The sequence below is a fragment of the Pseudorasbora parva genome, chromosome 22 (genome assembly GCF_024679245.1).
Source record: "Pseudorasbora parva isolate DD20220531a chromosome 22, ASM2467924v1, whole genome shotgun sequence".
NCBI classification, from domain to species: Eukaryota; Metazoa; Chordata; class Actinopteri; order Cypriniformes; family Gobionidae; genus Pseudorasbora; species Pseudorasbora parva.
In genome coordinates this window covers 8,070,483-8,088,504 of record NC_090193.1, presented here as the reverse complement: position 1 = coordinate 8,088,504, position 18,022 = coordinate 8,070,483, and the positions used below count along the sequence as shown (strand labels likewise).

General features: G+C 41.0%; 1 protein-coding gene across 3 annotated transcripts in view; it reads right to left on the bottom strand.

Moving 5' to 3' along the window:
* Positions 1-18,022, bottom strand: part of ptprga (protein tyrosine phosphatase receptor type Ga) — a 360,225-nt gene that overhangs the window by 42,116 nt on the left and 300,087 nt on the right. For all 3 annotated transcript variants that reach the window (XM_067431991.1, XM_067431989.1, XM_067431990.1), the window contains exons 9-12: positions 14,977-15,161; positions 10,038-10,146; positions 9,891-9,940; positions 8,117-8,903 (exon numbers count right to left, since the gene is read on the bottom strand). In XM_067431991.1, coding sequence (XP_067288092.1) covers positions 8,117-8,903; positions 9,891-9,940; positions 10,038-10,146; positions 14,977-15,161 — 1,131 coding nt within the window. The remainder of the gene's footprint in view (positions 1-8,116; positions 8,904-9,890; positions 9,941-10,037; positions 10,147-14,976; positions 15,162-18,022) is intronic.

Sequence of the window (18,022 nt, the reverse complement as noted above, 5' to 3'; positions counted from 1 at the left end):
TTACCCACATTCAAGTGCTGATAAATAAAGAATGCTTGAATATCTGCATGTTCAGATATTCATACAACAAAATATCCTGGGGCTATGAAAATTTTGTGTAAATGATCAAAAATGCTGGCAATGGTTGGCAATAAAAATATTATTACTACTACTACTACCACCGGTACTACTACTACTAATAATAATAATAATAATTAATATTATTATTAATAAAATTGCACACATATTTAATTGGTGAATAAAGTAAACATATTTGACAAAATACTTAAAAACAAAAATGGTTTTAAAACATGCAAACAGTTTAATCATAAAAATATTAAAAACAATAATAACACTTATTATTATGTATAATAATTATCACAATTATTATTATTATCATAAACATTATACTAATTAAAGTTGTTGTGATTTAACAATACAATTATATTATTCAATTATTATTTTTTTCCATTTAATAATTTTTAAAAAAAAATCAATAAAGATTATTTTTTTCACAAAATCTATTAAACATTAAAAATAAGTGTTCATAAAACATTTAAAATAAATGCAAAAATCCTTAATATCATTGTTACATATAGTTCTGATCAACATTATTTTGTCAAGTTAAAGGGTTAGTTCACCCAAAAATGAAATGTATGTCATTAATGACTCCCCCTAATGGCGTTACTCACCCGTAAGATCTCCGTTCATCTTCAGAACACAGTTTAAGATATTTTATATTTAGTCCGAGAGCGTATCTAAGTGTATGCACACTATACTGTCCATGTCCAGAAAGGGAATAAAAACATCATCAAAGTAGTCCATATGGGACATCAGTTGGTTGATTAGAATCTCTTGAAGCATCGAAAATACATTTTGGTCCAAAAATAGCAAAAACTACGACTTTATTCAGCATTGTCTTCTCTTCCACGTTTGTTTTTAAACCTCAAATAAAGATTCAAACGGTCATGATTCATCGGATTGATTCATGATTCGGATCGCGTGTCAAACTGCTGCAATCACGTGACATTGGCGATCCGAATCATGAATCAATTCATGACCGTTTGAAACCTTTTTTTGGACCAAAATGTATTTTCAATGCTTTAGGAGATTCTAATTAACTAACTGATGCTACATATGGACTACTTTGATAGCCTACACTTAAATACGCTGTCGGACTAAATATAAAATATCTTAACCTGTTCTGAAAATGTCGTACGGGTGAGGAACGACATTAGGGTGAGTTATTAATGACATCAATTTCATTTTTGGGTGAACTAACCCTTAAGTGTTTCTAGGTGATTTTATTTAGTTTGTCCTAACAATCCCCAGTCCTCAGACTGCCCTAATCATAAATAACAGAGAGAAACGTTCGGTTGAATGCTGCACAGTTCGAAGCTGAATTCTAACCCAGAGATTTTCAACCCCGCTCCTGGAGATTTCTCTCCAAAACGTAGGATTTTAAATGAAATTGAATGTGGAGGATTTTAACTGTGACAAGATGATTGACAGCACAGTTTATACAGTGCCAGGATGCAGAGTGTCAGAGCCGCCCATTAAAGAAAAGCTTGCCTACTCTTCTGCTACACACTGTAAAGTATACGTGCATTTAGGGCATAGTATAAGTAGACTCATTGGGATGCAGCACCACTGTTCGGCAAAATTCATTTCCAACCTGCCTCAGCACACCTGCATGTGACTTTCAAGCGATCCTGAAGAGCTGGAGAAGCTGGTTCAGGCGTGTTTGATTAGAATTGGAGCTGAAGTCTGCAGGACACTTGGGGTACGTCTACATCAGCTCCCTAGTTCAGAAGTCAGGGCACTGATCAGGGAGTCTGCTATTTTAAGGGCCGTCTCAATTGCAAAATCCTTTCAGGGCACTGAAATGTTCGCGCCCTAAAAAGTCCCACAATGCACTGTGAAAACCAGGGAGCATCAATGCTCACTATGTTCCCTTAACGGAAGTTCTGGAGTGTGAATCTGAAATCACGTGAGCCAACTCACTACACATAACGACACGCGACAGATGTTTTCTAAAATACAAACCATAACTATTACGTTTCAGCATAAACATACATCACTAGACAGCAAATGAACATAATCTAGCTAACAGTAGTGAGTACAAGGAGGATGTTGTTGTCCACACACACACACACACACACACACACACACACACACACACACACACACACACACACACACACACACACACACACACACACACACACACACACACACACACACACACACACACACACACACACACACACACACACACAACACATTAGGGAAGTGTTTGTGATCATATAAATGGCACACAATCTAACATACCAAAGTCCCAAACTGGCGGTGGAAACCACAGACTCAAATCCCGAAAGTAAGAACAGAGAGATCAGAAAACCTGCAGCTCCCCTCGGGTGGTCCAGAGACGCATGCTGCTAACTAATCCATGCTGCTATCCTAAAACGCTACAGCTTCACCGCGGTCAGACACAGACCTGCAGTCACGCGAAGAAGAACACTCAGAAATGATCTCAAACTCCAGACCTTGCAGGCACGCACGCACACACACACACACACACACACACACACACACACACACACACACACACACACACACACACACACACACACACACACACACACACACACACACACACACACACACACACACACACACACACACACACACACACACACAGGATGAACATAACTCCAGTGCCAGAGCTAAATATGGAGTTTCTCTGTTTCTTTCTAGTTTTTTTTTTAACTCCCTGCAGCTGAAAATGTTTTCTGCTCTCATCCTCTCTGGACCGGAAAACTAGGCCAACTCTCTACCTCCGAAACAAACAGAGGGGACGGAAAGAAAGATGGAAGGATGAGAAGAGAGGGGATAAGGAAGAGGGTGAGACAAAGAGAAATGGAGGAAGATGGGAAATAAAGACGAAAGAAACGAGAGTGAGATGAAACTGTAATTTCACAGGGGACACACGAACAGGACCTCAAAACAGTGAGAAGAAAAAGGGTTTGAACAAGAGTTTAACGTTTCCTGAAGAAACGATGAGTGGTGGCGCACATGCAAAACTTGCCAACACAAATGCTAGGATGATGTGGGAGGCTGCCGAGGTACGCTGTTGCGAGGGTGATATGGACGAAAATGGATATGGATGGCTGGTCCAAGACAAAAGAGTCCAACTCCAGTGTTGTAGTACTCGAGATCAGTCTTAAGACCACATTTGTACTCAGTCTTGTCTCAGTCGCAGACTTAGAGAACTCATGGTTTAGTTTTTTTAAGACCGGTTAAGACCACAACGGCTGGGATATTAATACATTACCGGTGCATTGTCTGATTTAGTTATTAACATCATGACTGGACATAACATCATGACATAATGTGACTGGATGTAAAACTTACTGCTTCAGATGCAATCAATAACTTATTTCTACTTTTATTTATTTATTGTGCTGGTTCAGAAACGAGGGATTGTGTCAAAAATGACACCAAAATTAATACAAATCATCCCAAAATTCAAGAGATTGCGGCAAAAAAGTACTTGTATAAGATTAAAAATAAGATATTTAAGCAATATAACAAGGTGAAGTGAGCTGTTTTCACACATTTGAGCATGACTGCAAACATTATATTTGTTTTATACAAACATTAAATAAAAAAATAAAATAAAACATTATTCTCAACATTATTTATGCATTTGTAATTTACCATTTCAGAGGCATCTTCAGTACCACTTCTGCAGTGCTTAGGTGAATTTTGTTGTTAAGCTTTATATATAGTGTCATATTTTAATTATATTTATCGATTTAAAAAAAGTTATTTCTCAGGCAGTAATGTGGATCTATATACATTTAAGAAGTGCTGGTATGGTCTTGGTCTCAAATCTCAAAGTCTTGGTCTTGTTTGGGTCTCAACCCCTCAAAGTCTTGGTCTTGACTCGGTCTCACCCTGCTAAGGTCTTGACTTGGTCTTAACCCCTCAAAATCTAGGTCTCAACCCCTCAAAGTCTTGGTCTTGTTTGGGTCTCAATCCCTCAAAGTCTTGGTCTTGACTCGGCCTCACCCTGCTTAGGTCTTGACTTGGTCTTAACCCCTCAAAGTCTTGGTCTCAACCCCTCAAAGTCTTGGTCTGGTTTGGGTCTCAATCCCTCAAAGTCTTGGTCTCAACCCCTCAAAGTCTTGGTCTTGTTTGGGTCTCAATCCCCCAAAGTCTTGGTCTTGACTCGGTCTCACCCTGCTTAGGTCTTGACTTGGTCTTAACCCCTCAAAGTCTTAGTCTCAACCCCTCAAAGTATTGGTCTTGTTTGAGTCTCAATCCCTCAAAGTCATGGTCTTGACTCGGTCTCACCCTGCTTAGGTCTTGTCTTGGTCTTAACCCCTTAAAGTCTTGGTCTCAACCCCTCAAAGTCTTGGTCTTGTTTGAGTCTCAATCCCTCAAAGTCTTGGTCTTGACTCGGTCTCACCCTGCTTAGGTCTTGACTTGGTCTTAACCCCTCAAAGTCTTAGTCTCAACCCCTCAAAGTCTTGGTCTTGTTTGAGTCTCAATCCCTCAAAGTCATGGTCTTGACTCGGTCTCACCCTGCTTAGGTCTTGTCTTGGTCTTAACCCCTTAAAGTCTTGGTCTCAACCCCTCAAAGTCTTGGTCTTGTTTGAGTCTCAATCCCTCAAAGTCTTGGTCTTGACTCGGTCTCACCCTGCTTAGGTCTTGACTTGGTCTTAACCCCTCAAAGTCTTAGTCTCAACCCCTCAAAGTCTTGGTCTTGTTTGAGTCTCAATCCCTCAAAGTCTTGGTCTTGACTCGGTCTCACCCTGTTTAGGTCTTGTCTTGGTCTTAACCCCTCAAAGTCTTGGTCTTGTTTGGGTCTCAATCCCTCAAAGTCTTGGTCTTGACTCGGTCTCACCCTGCTTTGGTCTTGGTCTTGACTTGGTCACAATGCCTCAAAGTTTTGGTCTTGAATCGGTCTCATTCTGCTTTGGTCTTGGTCTTGTCTTGGTCTCAACCAAGCCTGCAGTATCCCTCTCAGATACTGAAGTTTTCGCGCCCCAGTATAGCCGCCCCTCTGTGTTTTCTAATGGACGCGAGGCAAACTAAACAATAAAATTACACTTCAAATATTTTTCCCCCAAAGTAAGTTTATGTCACTGAAGGCAGTTATCATCACAATGATTTAATTTCAAGTGTTCATTTTTAAAATAAGTTTAGTTTTAGTCAGTTATTTGATGCTATAAAAATGGGGGTGTGACGTTATGATTGACAGCTGAGATTGACGTCTTCTCTGAGTGAAGTTGTCACTGAGGCACTAACTGTCACATGCCTGTCCTGTTTTGTGTGCACATGTGGGTTTTGTCATGTCTCCGGTCTACTGTCAACCTCTCCCTGCGCCCCTGAGGCGCCCTGCTCTCCCTGCGCCCCTGAGGCGCCCAGCTCTCCCTGCGCCCCTGAGCAGTCCTGCTCTCCGTGCGCCGCCGAGGCGTCCTGCTCTCCGTGCGCCGCCGAGGCGCCCTGCTCTCCGTGCGCCGCCGAGGCGCCCTGCTCTCCGTGCGCCGCCGAGGCGCCCTGCTCTCCGTTCGCCGCCGAGGCGCCCTGCTCTCCGTTCGCCGCCGAGGCGCCCTGCTCTCCGTTCGCCGCCGAGGCGCCCTGCTCTCCGTTCGCCGCCGAGGCGCCCTGCTCTCCGTTCGCCGCCGAGGCGTCCTGCTCTCACCGCGCCGCCGAGGCGTCCTGCTCTCACCGCGCCGCCGAGGCGTCCTGCTCTCACCGCGCCGCCGAGGCGTCCTGCTCTCACCGCGCCGCCGAGGCGTCCTGCTCTCACCGCGCCGCCGAGGCGTCCTGCTCTCACCGCGCCGCTGAGGCGTCCTGCTCTCACCGCGCCGCTGAGGCGTCCTGCTCTCACCGCACCTCCCTGGCGCTCCCTGCACTGACCGCACCACCCAGGAGTCCTGCTCTCACCGCGCCTCCCTGGCGCCCTGCTCTACCCATGCCGCCCTGGCCGCCTGAACTCTGCGGGCCGCCCCGGCCACCTGAACTCGGTGGGCCTCCCGACTTCGGCGGGCCGCCCTGGTCATTCGAACTTTGTGTGCCACCATGGCCTCCTGAACTTTTTGTTTTCCTTGTCCCTCCCTTGTTTGCCCCACCCTGGTCTGTCCCTCCCGTCCCGCCCTGGTCTGTCCCTCCCGTGCCCCCCTGGTCAGTCCCTCCCGTGCCCCCCTGGTCAGTCCCTCCCGTCCCGCCCTGGTCAGTCCCTCCCGTCCCGCCCTGGTCAGCCCCTCCCGTCCCGCCCTGGTCTGTTTCTCCCATCCCTGTCCCTAGTGGAGCGTCTGGTAGCCGCTCCTTAAGGAGGGGGTAATGTCACATGCCTGTCCTGTTTTGTGTGCACATGTGGGTTTTGTCATGTCTCCGGTCTACTGTCAACCCCGCCCTTCTTGTTATCTGATTATTGGTTAATTTGCCCCACCTGTTCCCTCTTGATTTCTTCCCCTTATAAGCTCCTTGTGTTTGTCAGTCTGTGTTGGATCCTTGTGTAATGTCTGCGTCTCCCGTCCTCCCCGTGATTCTGTTGGTTTGTTTAAGTTTATATTTTATTATTCCATTATGTGTTTTTCCCCCTCGTGGGTTTTGTTTTGAGTTTATGTTTTATTTGTTATAAATAAATATATCATTTTCTGCACTTGAGTCCTCGCACCATTTTCCTTTGTCTGTGACGTGACACTAACAGACTTTTTTCGGGATTTTTGGGGGCAGATTGGAGCTTTAGCTTTAATTTCTACATTTCCATAACTGTTTATTTCACATTTACATAATTAATTGTTCTGCATCTGTGAGAGTGTGTGCGGGCTTTTGATATCGCGACTGTACTTCCTGCTCTACTTCCTGCTCTCTACTGCGCCGACTCGGTCCCAAGATGTCAGCGCCGTGCAAGTGGAAACGGATGATGTCGAGTCGTCCATATTTTTTTACGGTCTATGGTCTCAACCCCTTAAAGTCTTGGTCTTGTCTGGGTCTCAACCCCTTTAAACGGTGAGACCCAGACCCAAACGTTAAACGTCTTGGTCTTGACTTGGTCTCAACCCCTCAAAGTCTTGGTCTTGACTTGGTCTTAACCCCTCAAAGTCTTGGTCTTGACTTGGTCTCAACCACTCAAAGTCTTGGTCTTGTCTGGGTCTCAACCCCTCAAAGTCTTGGTCTTGACTTGGTCTCAACCCCTCAAAGTCTTGCTCTTGACTTGGTCTCAACCCCTCAAAGTCTTGGTCTTGTCTTGGTCTCAACCCCTCAAAGTCTTGGTCTTGACTTGGACTCAACCCCTCAAAGTCTTGGTCTTGACTTGGACTCAACCCCTCAAAGTCTTGGTCTTGACTTGGTCTCAACCCCTCAAAGTCTTGGTCTTGACTTGGACTCAACTCCTCAAAGTCTTGGTCTTGTCTTGGTCTCAACCCCTCAAAGTCTTGGTCTTGACTTGACTCAGCCTTGAATTAGGTGGTCTTGACTACCACACTAACCTCCAGGTCTCTAGATATGGCTTAGGTTCCTCATTCAAAGTAAAATGTCATGCAGTGTAACCATCAAGAATGTTTCTGCATATTGGTAGCACTACATGACATTGTAAGCAGTAAAACTGTTTTTTATTTCTTGGATATACTTATAAAACTTTATTGCAAACTACTTCAATTTTTCCATTCAAGTATTTAATTCTTTTGATATTGTTGTTTTTTTCTTCATTATGATATCAGGACATTTGTATCACCCTGGCATTTTAAATTTATTTCCCCCCAAAATAGCTAAATTAATCTGAATTCAGAAAATAAAACACACACACACGCACGCACGCACGCATGCACGCATGCACGCACACACACACACACATACACACACAACAGGCCTGTTGAAATCATTGAACTCATTGTTTCCATCACTTCCATGGCCACAGGTGTATAAAATCATGCACCCAGGCATGCAGACACTTCTACAAACATTTGTGAAAGAAAGGGTCGCTCTCAGGATATATATATACGCACACACACACACACAAACATGAATAACTGGAAAAATCATGGGCCCGATAAGGGGCCCTGGAGTTAAAAATGTTGAGATACGAATACAAACCAAAAAAAAAAAAAAAAAGGTTTCTTACCTGTATGTATAGAGAAAGGTGGCAGGTGGTTGCGGTCTCTGCTGGGTTTGCTGGTCTGAGCCATGTTGTCTGGGGGCTCTATTCCTGCCGTCACATTATCATCACCCTCTGGCTCTCTGGTCGGCAGCACCTGCGTGTCCTCTTCCCTTATTCTGTGTGTGTTTTTCTCCACGTCATCCTCCGGGACACTAGATGGTGCTGTGCTGTTTTCTGCCTTCCTGCTTCCTCCTTTCTCTTTGGCTGTCGAATCTGGTGCAGCTGTGGGCGGGTCTTTCGTCACGGAGCTGTTTGTCTGCTTTTCAACATGGTCTGGAACTCTGCCGTCTTTACTCTCTGCACCTTTCTCCTCATCCTCTTCCTCTTCTTCTTCTCCGTTCTTTTCTCCGTCCTCATCCTCACCCTTCCCTTCCTTATCCCCTCCGTCATCAGATCCGTCACTCTCTGCGGTGGCGTCCGCGTTGGAGGAAGGCGAGGAGGTTGGCTCTGCGGTGGTCACCATAGGTTTGGCTGGGGTCTGTCGGGTGGAGGCAGAAGCAGGGGTCGAGGGGGGAGGCCTGGTGGGCCAGACCGAACTGGGGAAGGAGGAGATAACCCCTCCACTGAAACCCAACCCCGCCAGGAGGGTGCTGGTCACCACGGACGCCACCGTCGCTTGGCTACCGCTGGAAGAGGGGCCGATCCCGGTTGCCATTGAAACGAAGGAGAAAGGAAGACCGGAGGAGGTCCAGGTGGAGGAACCCGAGCTGATCGGCGCCATGTCTGCTGAGGATGCTGGGGAGACAGTTGGCTAGAGGCAGAAAAACAACAACATTTTATTTACATCTGCATTGATTCTAAAAGATGAAATCTGTGCATATATGTGAGTCTGATGAGACTTATAGGTGTCAGGCCAGTTTTTTAAACACTCTTTTCAGGCATTAACCAAACTTAAGATTTGCAATCATAGTATTAAAAAAAAAAAAAAAAAAAAAAAAAATCGCCGTATTTTAAAACTTTTTAAAATAAATTACACTTTATAATACATTTATACAAGTTATAATAAATAAGTGATAAAATAATAAATACATTAATATAAATACATAAAAATAATAAAGAAATCATATATTTTACACACACACACACACACACACACACACACACACACACACACACACACACACACACACACACACACACACACACACACACACACACACACACACACACACACACACACACACACACACACACACACACACACACACACACACAAACAATTGAAAAATTGTTGGTTTAACTTAAAAAAGTAAGTAACCTGGTTGCCTTAACATTTTGAGTTTATTGAAATTAAAAATTTGAGTTGATACAATGAAGGCAATTGGTTAAATAAATAGAAACTCTAAATATTATTGTATCTGAACCACATGAAAAAATTGATAAATCATGAAAAAAGCACAATTTGGCGTGTTTCACTGCGTCATCACAAATAAAACCCACAATTACCCAATTTGCTTACAAAATCTTTTAATAATATTTGAATAAAGGTTGTAAATTCTCAAAAATGTTCATTGTATTAACTCAACTTTTTAATTTCAATGAACTCAACATTTTAAGGCAACCAGGTAACTCTTTTTTGTATAAATATACTTCTATATTTTCTATATTATTATTATCATCAATATTATTATACATTTTCTATGTAATACATACATTATTCTTATTATACAAGAAATAAAAATTGCCATTGCAGAGTAAAGACGCAGTGCTGCCGCCTGCTGGACGGATGCAAACTTACCATCCCTGTTTTCACTATTCTTGTGCCCTCAAATATCCTGGTGGTGTTGGCTACATAACAAAGTAGATAAATATACATTGTTGAAACACGTTTAAAAACAGCAAACCAACATATTATCGATAAAGGTCTTTCTGTATGTGCAGGTACCTCTGAAGAGCATGCTCTGGCTGAAGTCACTGCGCTTGTCATTCAAACACACGGCCTGGACGCGGAACAGGTACAGCACATCCGCCGACACCGGTGTGATGAGAGCCTCCTGAGACACACAGGCACACACACACACACACACACACACACACACACACACACACACACACACACACAATACGTCAGGATTTCACATCCGAAACGAAACACGCCTCCAAAAAGTCCACCTGTGATGTGGAGGTGTGTCATCATCTGACGTGTCCAGTCAAAACACAAAAGAACACTTTGAAGTGTGACCTCTCCTGACGGAGGTCTGGAGGATGAAGGTGAACAGCTTGTTCTCCTCTCCTTCACTTGACGCTAACACCTTTCTTCTCAAGTCATTAGCATTGAAAATAGACAGTCTCCATCAGTCTCTCCCTTACATAACATTCATTACCACCTAACGCACCTCTGAGCTGCTCAGCTGGGACACGGAGACTTTGGAATTCAGTGTGTGAGGCACTGATTTATTTTTAAAGGATGTTTATATAATGTACGCCTTTATCAATAAATTATGTAACTTTGTTAGGATCTTTCAGGGAACATATTAACACACAGTACATTTTAGATTAGTGTCTAGTCAATATAAAATGCAGTGTTTAATGAAAATAAAGGATGCAATATTTAATTAGTTTCTTCTATATTACACATCAGCGAATGACTTATCCAGCACTGCTTGTACTATAGATTGATACTTCAAATCATGCAGCTTACTAAAGAGAGGTGTGCTTTCATTTTTCTTTTAAAGTGAATTGGATATCCATCGTAGCAATTGTAACGCAACACATCAAAAACTAAATATAAACACCTTTGCAACCATGTAGCAACCTACCGTAATGTAACCGCTTACTCATTACACTTTCATATCTTCTATTGATCAGTTACACACCACTTTCATGGTCTGTCTGAGCAATTCAAAAATACTGTGTGTAAGTATACAAGTGTACAGGTTTTTTTTCTTTTTGGAAAGCTGTACAACAGATCATTAAGTAAATCAAAAGCGAAAGTTTATAAGATTATAATGTTACATAAGAAATGTTTCTTGAGCAGCAAATATTAGAATGATTTCTGAAGGATCATGTGACGCTGAAGACTGCACATTTAGCTTTGCCATCAAGGAATACATTTAATGTTAAAATATATTCAAGTAGATAGGCATTTTAATTTGATCATAGACCCGGTGCAATGCGACGGCAGGTGCGACGCAAGTGTTTTTTGCTAGTTTCAGCCTGATGCAGTTATCACTTTCACATCCAGCGCCACATATTTGAAATAGTAAATTCCCTCTCGCCCATCTGTCCGCCCATGGTCTGAAACCAGGTGTGTTCAGGCACATTGTTGGCGAGTTGCTATTTTGAGGAACTGAAAGAGACTGCGCCACTGACCAACAAAACCCTGCTCTAAACTAAATAGAGCATTTTTTTTTTGTTATTTAAAGAGCGTGTTAGCAATATGTGCCTATAGGTGGGTGCCCACGCACATACACTCTTCTTGTATTAGACACACAGGGATGCCCAGCAGAACACAACATTTTTAAATATTACAAATAAAAGTATTCCTCTCTGGAGAAGCGTTCAGTCTTTCCACTCGCGAATTCTGCCATGGTGAAAGCGCAGCTAGCTTTTAAAGGGAATGGGAGATGAGACACTGGTTTATTGCACTTTATGGCAAAAACACACCCATGACTCATTAAGAGACTGGGGACAACCCTTTTGGACCATGTGCCCTAAGTGCACCTGCCCATTCAGACCATGCACATTAAAATAGGGCCTGCAATATTTCATAATATTAACGTCTTTACTGTATTTTTGCTCAAATAAATGCAGCATTAATGACCATAAGAAACTTAAAGGGATAGTTCAGCCAAACATGCTATAATCTACTCACCCTCAAGTTCTTCCAAACCTGTATGAATTTCTTTTTTTGATGATTTTTTGGTGAATATGGGTAACCAAACAATGATGGGCCTTATTGGCTTTCATAGTATGAGAAAAAAAAAATACCATGGAAGTAAATGGGCATAAAAAAACCATTTGGTTACCAACATTCCTCAAAATAACTTTTGTGTTCAGCAGAAGAAAGAAATGTATATAGGTTTTGAAAAACTTGAGGATGAGTAAACTACAGAATTTTCATTTTTGGGTGAACTAACCCTTTAATCTTAAATGGATTATGTGTTACGGAAAGGCGCTATATAAATAAAACACTTTCTTCATCTACAATGAAGGACAGCCCCACCGAAACTGTCAGTGCACACAAACTGAGCAACTGTTTGACTACGAATAAACACTGTATTTTAAACCACAGGGTGCTTACTGGCCTAAAAGTTCAATTTAAATATTTTAAAATGAGTTCAAAGGAGCTAGGAACACTTCACTCTTATTGGTAACTGAAACACATTAGTCAAAATAAAATAAATAAATAAAATAAAAATAAAACCGAGGGAGGGCATATTTAAACTAGGTCTTCAGCAGGTACACACTTGACAAACAAATCGACTTGGACAGCCAAAAGAAGGGTCGATTTGTTTGTCAAGTGTGTACCTGCTGAAGACCTAGTTTAAATGCGCTTTTTAACCATATTTCCTTCATTGGTGCCCGTCTGATAGTTGTGAAACACGCAGCCTCATTTCATCTCTGAGAAATGAAGATTCAATACAATTCTAAGTGTATGAGCAATAGCCATTATCATAACTCACGTCACCTCCCCGGGGTCTGCTGAAAAGTGCCGTGGACTTGAGGGATTTGTAAATCTTGCGCTAAGTAAATGGCGTCAGTTCCTCTCCACACCAACACCTTTCTGATTTATGCCAGTTCATTCCGTAAAGGACCCCGACTCAAATATTATTCTATGGTGTGGGGTTTTTATAAATGAAAAAGGGGTAAAAGCTCTATTGATATGGGAAGCAGTCCCTCAAAAATCACTTTTTTGGCCACTAATTTGACCCAGATAGCAGCATCTTGGGACGAGAAGGGAAATAAAAATGGAAATTAAGAACTTAAAAGAAAAGGAAAAAGAGAGACGAATTTAGGAAAGGAGGGAATGGGGCGGCTCTGATGATGATGTTCCATAATGAGATGCATTGCCATTTTCAAATTGCACACTGAAATGTTTGGGAACAAAATGAACAAAAACGACTTCTTTTCTACTCTTTTGTCGCCTCGCAACCCCCTACGGACTAGAGAATCGGGAATCTCAGCCTGTTATACATTTCACACCCCACTGAGTGCGCTTGATAGAAAGTCAAGAGAAATGAGACTAAAATACATCTCCACCTCTTAAACAGTTTTAGTGCATTAGTATTTTCAAATGGTGGGCCTCAAGGTCAGTGTCTACCGCTGCGGCCCCCCGCTGACGACCTAAAATACAGACTTTATTCACAGTCACACACACTGCGCTTCTGCAAACATGGATCTGTGGGCTCTAGCGGAGGAGAGATTACAGAATATTATCGATGAGCTGAGGGTTTACAGACATAATATCAGCATCCTCACATTCCAGACTTTAAAAGCCAGTTTGTTTCCCAAGAGCAGACTGCCACGAATCTGAAATCTGAAACGGTTATTGCTGAAGGAATAGCGGAAATCATAATGAACAAATAAGTATTAAAAAAAAAGCATTGCAATTAAATATACATACAAATATTAGGAAAGTTACAATCAAGTCCCATCCTATATTATTTCTTTCTGAAAACTAGGCAATATGTCACATTGTCGAATGCCATTTCATGTGGTCTTTAAAGATTCATATTTAATCATTTGCTGAGATATTGTGGTATATATGACTAATATAAGCACAGAAAGCAAACAATTCCTCATTAATATTTCCCTGTCTTTAAAGTATTGATGCATATTTAATCATTTGCTGGGTTTATTGTGGTATACATGACCAATTTAAGCGTAAAAAGCACAGAATCCCCCAACAATATTGGAAATATGTCACTTTTCATTGTGAATGAATGCTATATCATACTGTCTTTATACACAGGATATTATATACCTTTTGTGAGATATTGGGGTATAGATGACCAATAAAAACCAAAAAAAAATCAAACAATTCCTCATTAATATTTCCCATTGAATATTCAGTTTATAAATTTTACATCCCACTTATAAATTATATACATTTTTTACTGAAGTTATTAATGCCATTTCACATTGTCTTTGAAGTATTGATGCATATTTAATAATTTGCTGAGTTTATTGTGAGATATTGTGGTATACATGACCAATAAAAGCACGAAAAGCACAGATTCCCTCAACAATATTGGAAATATGTCACTTTTTGTTGTGAATGAATGCTATATAATGCTGTCTTTTAAAAGTATACATGGGATATTTTATCCTTTTTGGGAGATATTGTGGACGAATACAAACACAAAAAGCACACAGAACCCCTTACTACGATTATTTCTCAATGAATATTCAGATGAACTCAAATGATGTCACATTATGGAAGTCAAGCATGTTCCAAATGCCATTTCAGTTGGTCTTTAAAAATGCATATGTAATAATTTGCTGAGTTTATTGTGAGATATTGTTGTATAGATAACCAGTACAAACAAGAAAAGCAAACACAATTCCTCATTAATGTTTCCCACTGAATATTCATACATCACACATTTTATAAACATTTTCTGAAGTTATTAATACCATTTCATGTCTTCTCTAAAGAATTGATGCATATTTGATCATTTGCTGGGTTTATTGTGAAATATTTTGGTACAGATGACCAAAATATTTCCCAATGAATATTCAGTTTAACTTAAAGAAATATGTCACATTGTGGAAGGTAAATGTGCTTTTTTTTTCTTCAAAGCAAAACTCAACGAATAACTTATCATTCGTGAGATATTGTGGATGACCATTACACACACAAAAAACATTTGACTCCTCACCAGTTTCTGATCACTCCCTTTGACGTACGTCTCCTCGTATGACTCATCGTTTCTGGTCCAGCTGTAGGAAATGAGGTAGCTGATGATGGGCGGATCGTAGGTGATCTCCGGACGGGACCATCGGACGACCAGCGCAGTCTTGTTCATGTGCTGGACGTTCATGTTGATCGGGGCACTGCTGCATGCTGCGTGAAAGATGAAAAGAACGAAAGTGTGTGTTTACCTCTTTGCCACCACTCTAACCTTGAGCTCCATTGGTGCCCTTAGATCCCACAGCCACTAGATGGCTCTGTTAGACCACTGAATACATACACTTGGCTTTCACGTGTCCTGAATTGTGTCATGCCCTCTGTAAACAGCAGCAGCATCCAAGTTGCTGTTAATCTCCCCAGCAGAAGGTGTTTAATCACCGAGCGTGCCACAGTTTCTGGCGGCTAACAGCGTGCGTAGGGGTGAGCTTCTATTCGTAGAGAAATCTGACAGAAGAAGCCCTAAATTTTCTTTAGTTGTGGTCTTCCTAAAATGCATGCATGCACACATTTGCAACACAGACAAGCACATACCTACACACACTCAAAACACTCCCTCCCACAGCCACAGGGGAGCCATTACATCGAAAACAATGCTAATTAAACTAATTCTACCATCACTCCTCTCGCACAAGCCTCTATTAGCTCTAATCATGAGAGAAGTAATAGTGACTACAGCCGTAATCATACTGCATAAAGAAACTCTCACACTCTAACTCTCTCACATGCGTCGATGACTACAGCACACAAACACGACTTCGACCTTTGAGGATAGAAGCTCGTACTTTCAGGAAGACTTCATAGACATTTCAACAGCCTTCAGTTTATGGGAGAATTATGTTCAAATGCTCTTCAACCTAAATCGCATTAAAGATTAAAATCAGCGGGTCTTAAATCCATCTACATGTAATATAGTGTGCGGAAAAAGTGTCCAGGTTGTACTATTAATACCGCTCACAACTCCTTGAACAATGGAAGATGAGGATATGATGTTCACTTTCGACTTTTCCAAAGTGAAGAATGAGATGTCAATTCTTCCACATCGTTTTTTATTCATATACCTAAAAGATAAACAATAATGATTCGTAAACATGAATGCGAACAATGTGTGACAAATGATTTCGCTGTCGTAATATGTCCTAAAACCTGCACAGTGCTTTACTACTAACATATGCACTTTTCCATCACTGGCAAAGTACATACTTTTAGTGCATATTACAAGTATTCAAATTGGGATGCAGGAACAGGAACACGAGACCATTAACTCTTTCCCCACCAGCGTTGCCAGCCAACGGCAGGGTTTTTCATCATTTTCACAAAAATGTAATAGCCCGTAGAATATTTTGTTGTATGAATATTGGAACATGCAAATATATCAAAAGAAAAAGCAAACCCTCTTCTTTTAAACAAAACAAATATTTTATACTAGCTTCATGCATTTATTTTTTTATCAACACTTGAATATGGGTACGTTTCATAAAAAAGAAAGATTTTAAACAAAAAGCTAAAAAAATCACTAATACGTTTTTGTGAAAGACTGCATCCAGATCCGATTCAGAGCGATGATCAAACACAGATGGAGTAGATCGAGTCCATCAACACCCCTAATGCTTCACAGTCCTGGGTCCGCATTTCATTCAGTAACATTAAATCGTTTTAATTTATATGATGTTTAAAAGGATAGTTCACCCAAAAATGTAAATTATTCCATGATTTACTCACCCTCAAGTCATCCTAGGTGTACGACATTCGTCTTTCAGACAAATACAATCAGATTTTTATATATATATATATATATATATATATATATATATATATATATATATATATATATATATATATATATATATATATATATATATATATATATATATATATCCATATTATATACTAACCCCTAACCCTAACCCTAACCCTAACCCTAACCCTAACCCTAACCCTAACCCTAACCCTAACCCAAATCCATATTTAAAACTTTATAAAGTAAGGTTCTGGCCAATTTTTTTGTGTCTTCTTCGTCTGTGTTTTGCTGAGGAGATTCTATACTCATTCAGAAGATGGGAAATAGCGGGGAAAGAGTTAAAGGTCCCATTCTTTGCGATTCCATCTTTCAAACTTTAGTTAGTGTGTAATGTTGCTGTTAGAGCATAAATAATACCTGCAAAATTATGAAGCTCAAAGTTCAATGCCAAGCGAGATATTTTATTTAACAGAAGTTCCCTTTCAAAGCCTACAGCGAGCGGCCGGTTTGGGCTACAGCCCTGCACTTCCTGCTTTAATGACGCAACTAAAACCGTTTGTTGACGAACCCTCCGCCCACAAGAACACGCAAATTCGGGGACGTTGTCCTTTTGCTCTCGCAGGTTGAGAGTAGGGAGCGTTGTTTTTGTAGAGTGTGTTTGTCGTCATGCCATTGAAACGCTGTTATTTTCATCCCAGAGTCAGATCACCTTTGTTTGGCCTTCCCACGGACGCTGTACGTAGAGATCAATGGCTCCAGTTTATGTTTAACTCGGTTCCGGAAAATTATAATCACAATTTAAAACTATGTGCAGCACATTTTGCTGAGGACTGCTTCCTCAATCTCAATCAGTTTAATGCCGGATTCGCAGAAAGATTATTCTTAAAAGACGACGCAGTTCCCTCTTTGTCTGGAGAAGGCGTTGTTTATGGACCACAACCGGTAAGTGCATTTTATTATTTAAGTTGGTCCGTTTAACAATTTATGTAACTCATGACACAAAGTGCAACGCTGTTTAGCTTTGTTAACTAACGTTAGATGGTAATTGAAACTAATCCGAAAAACTTAGCATATAAAAGTGTAGTAATTCATTCAGACACCATCGATTGTTGGTGTTTGTAATGATCAGTTTAACTGAATAGACAGCTTACCATTCTGAAACATCCAGCAAAAGTCTTTCCTGAGCAGGTTGTAATCGATCCTCTTCGATATTCTCCGGGTCTGATTCCGGCTCAAATTGATAAGGCAAAATAGACATTTTTGCAATAACATTGAG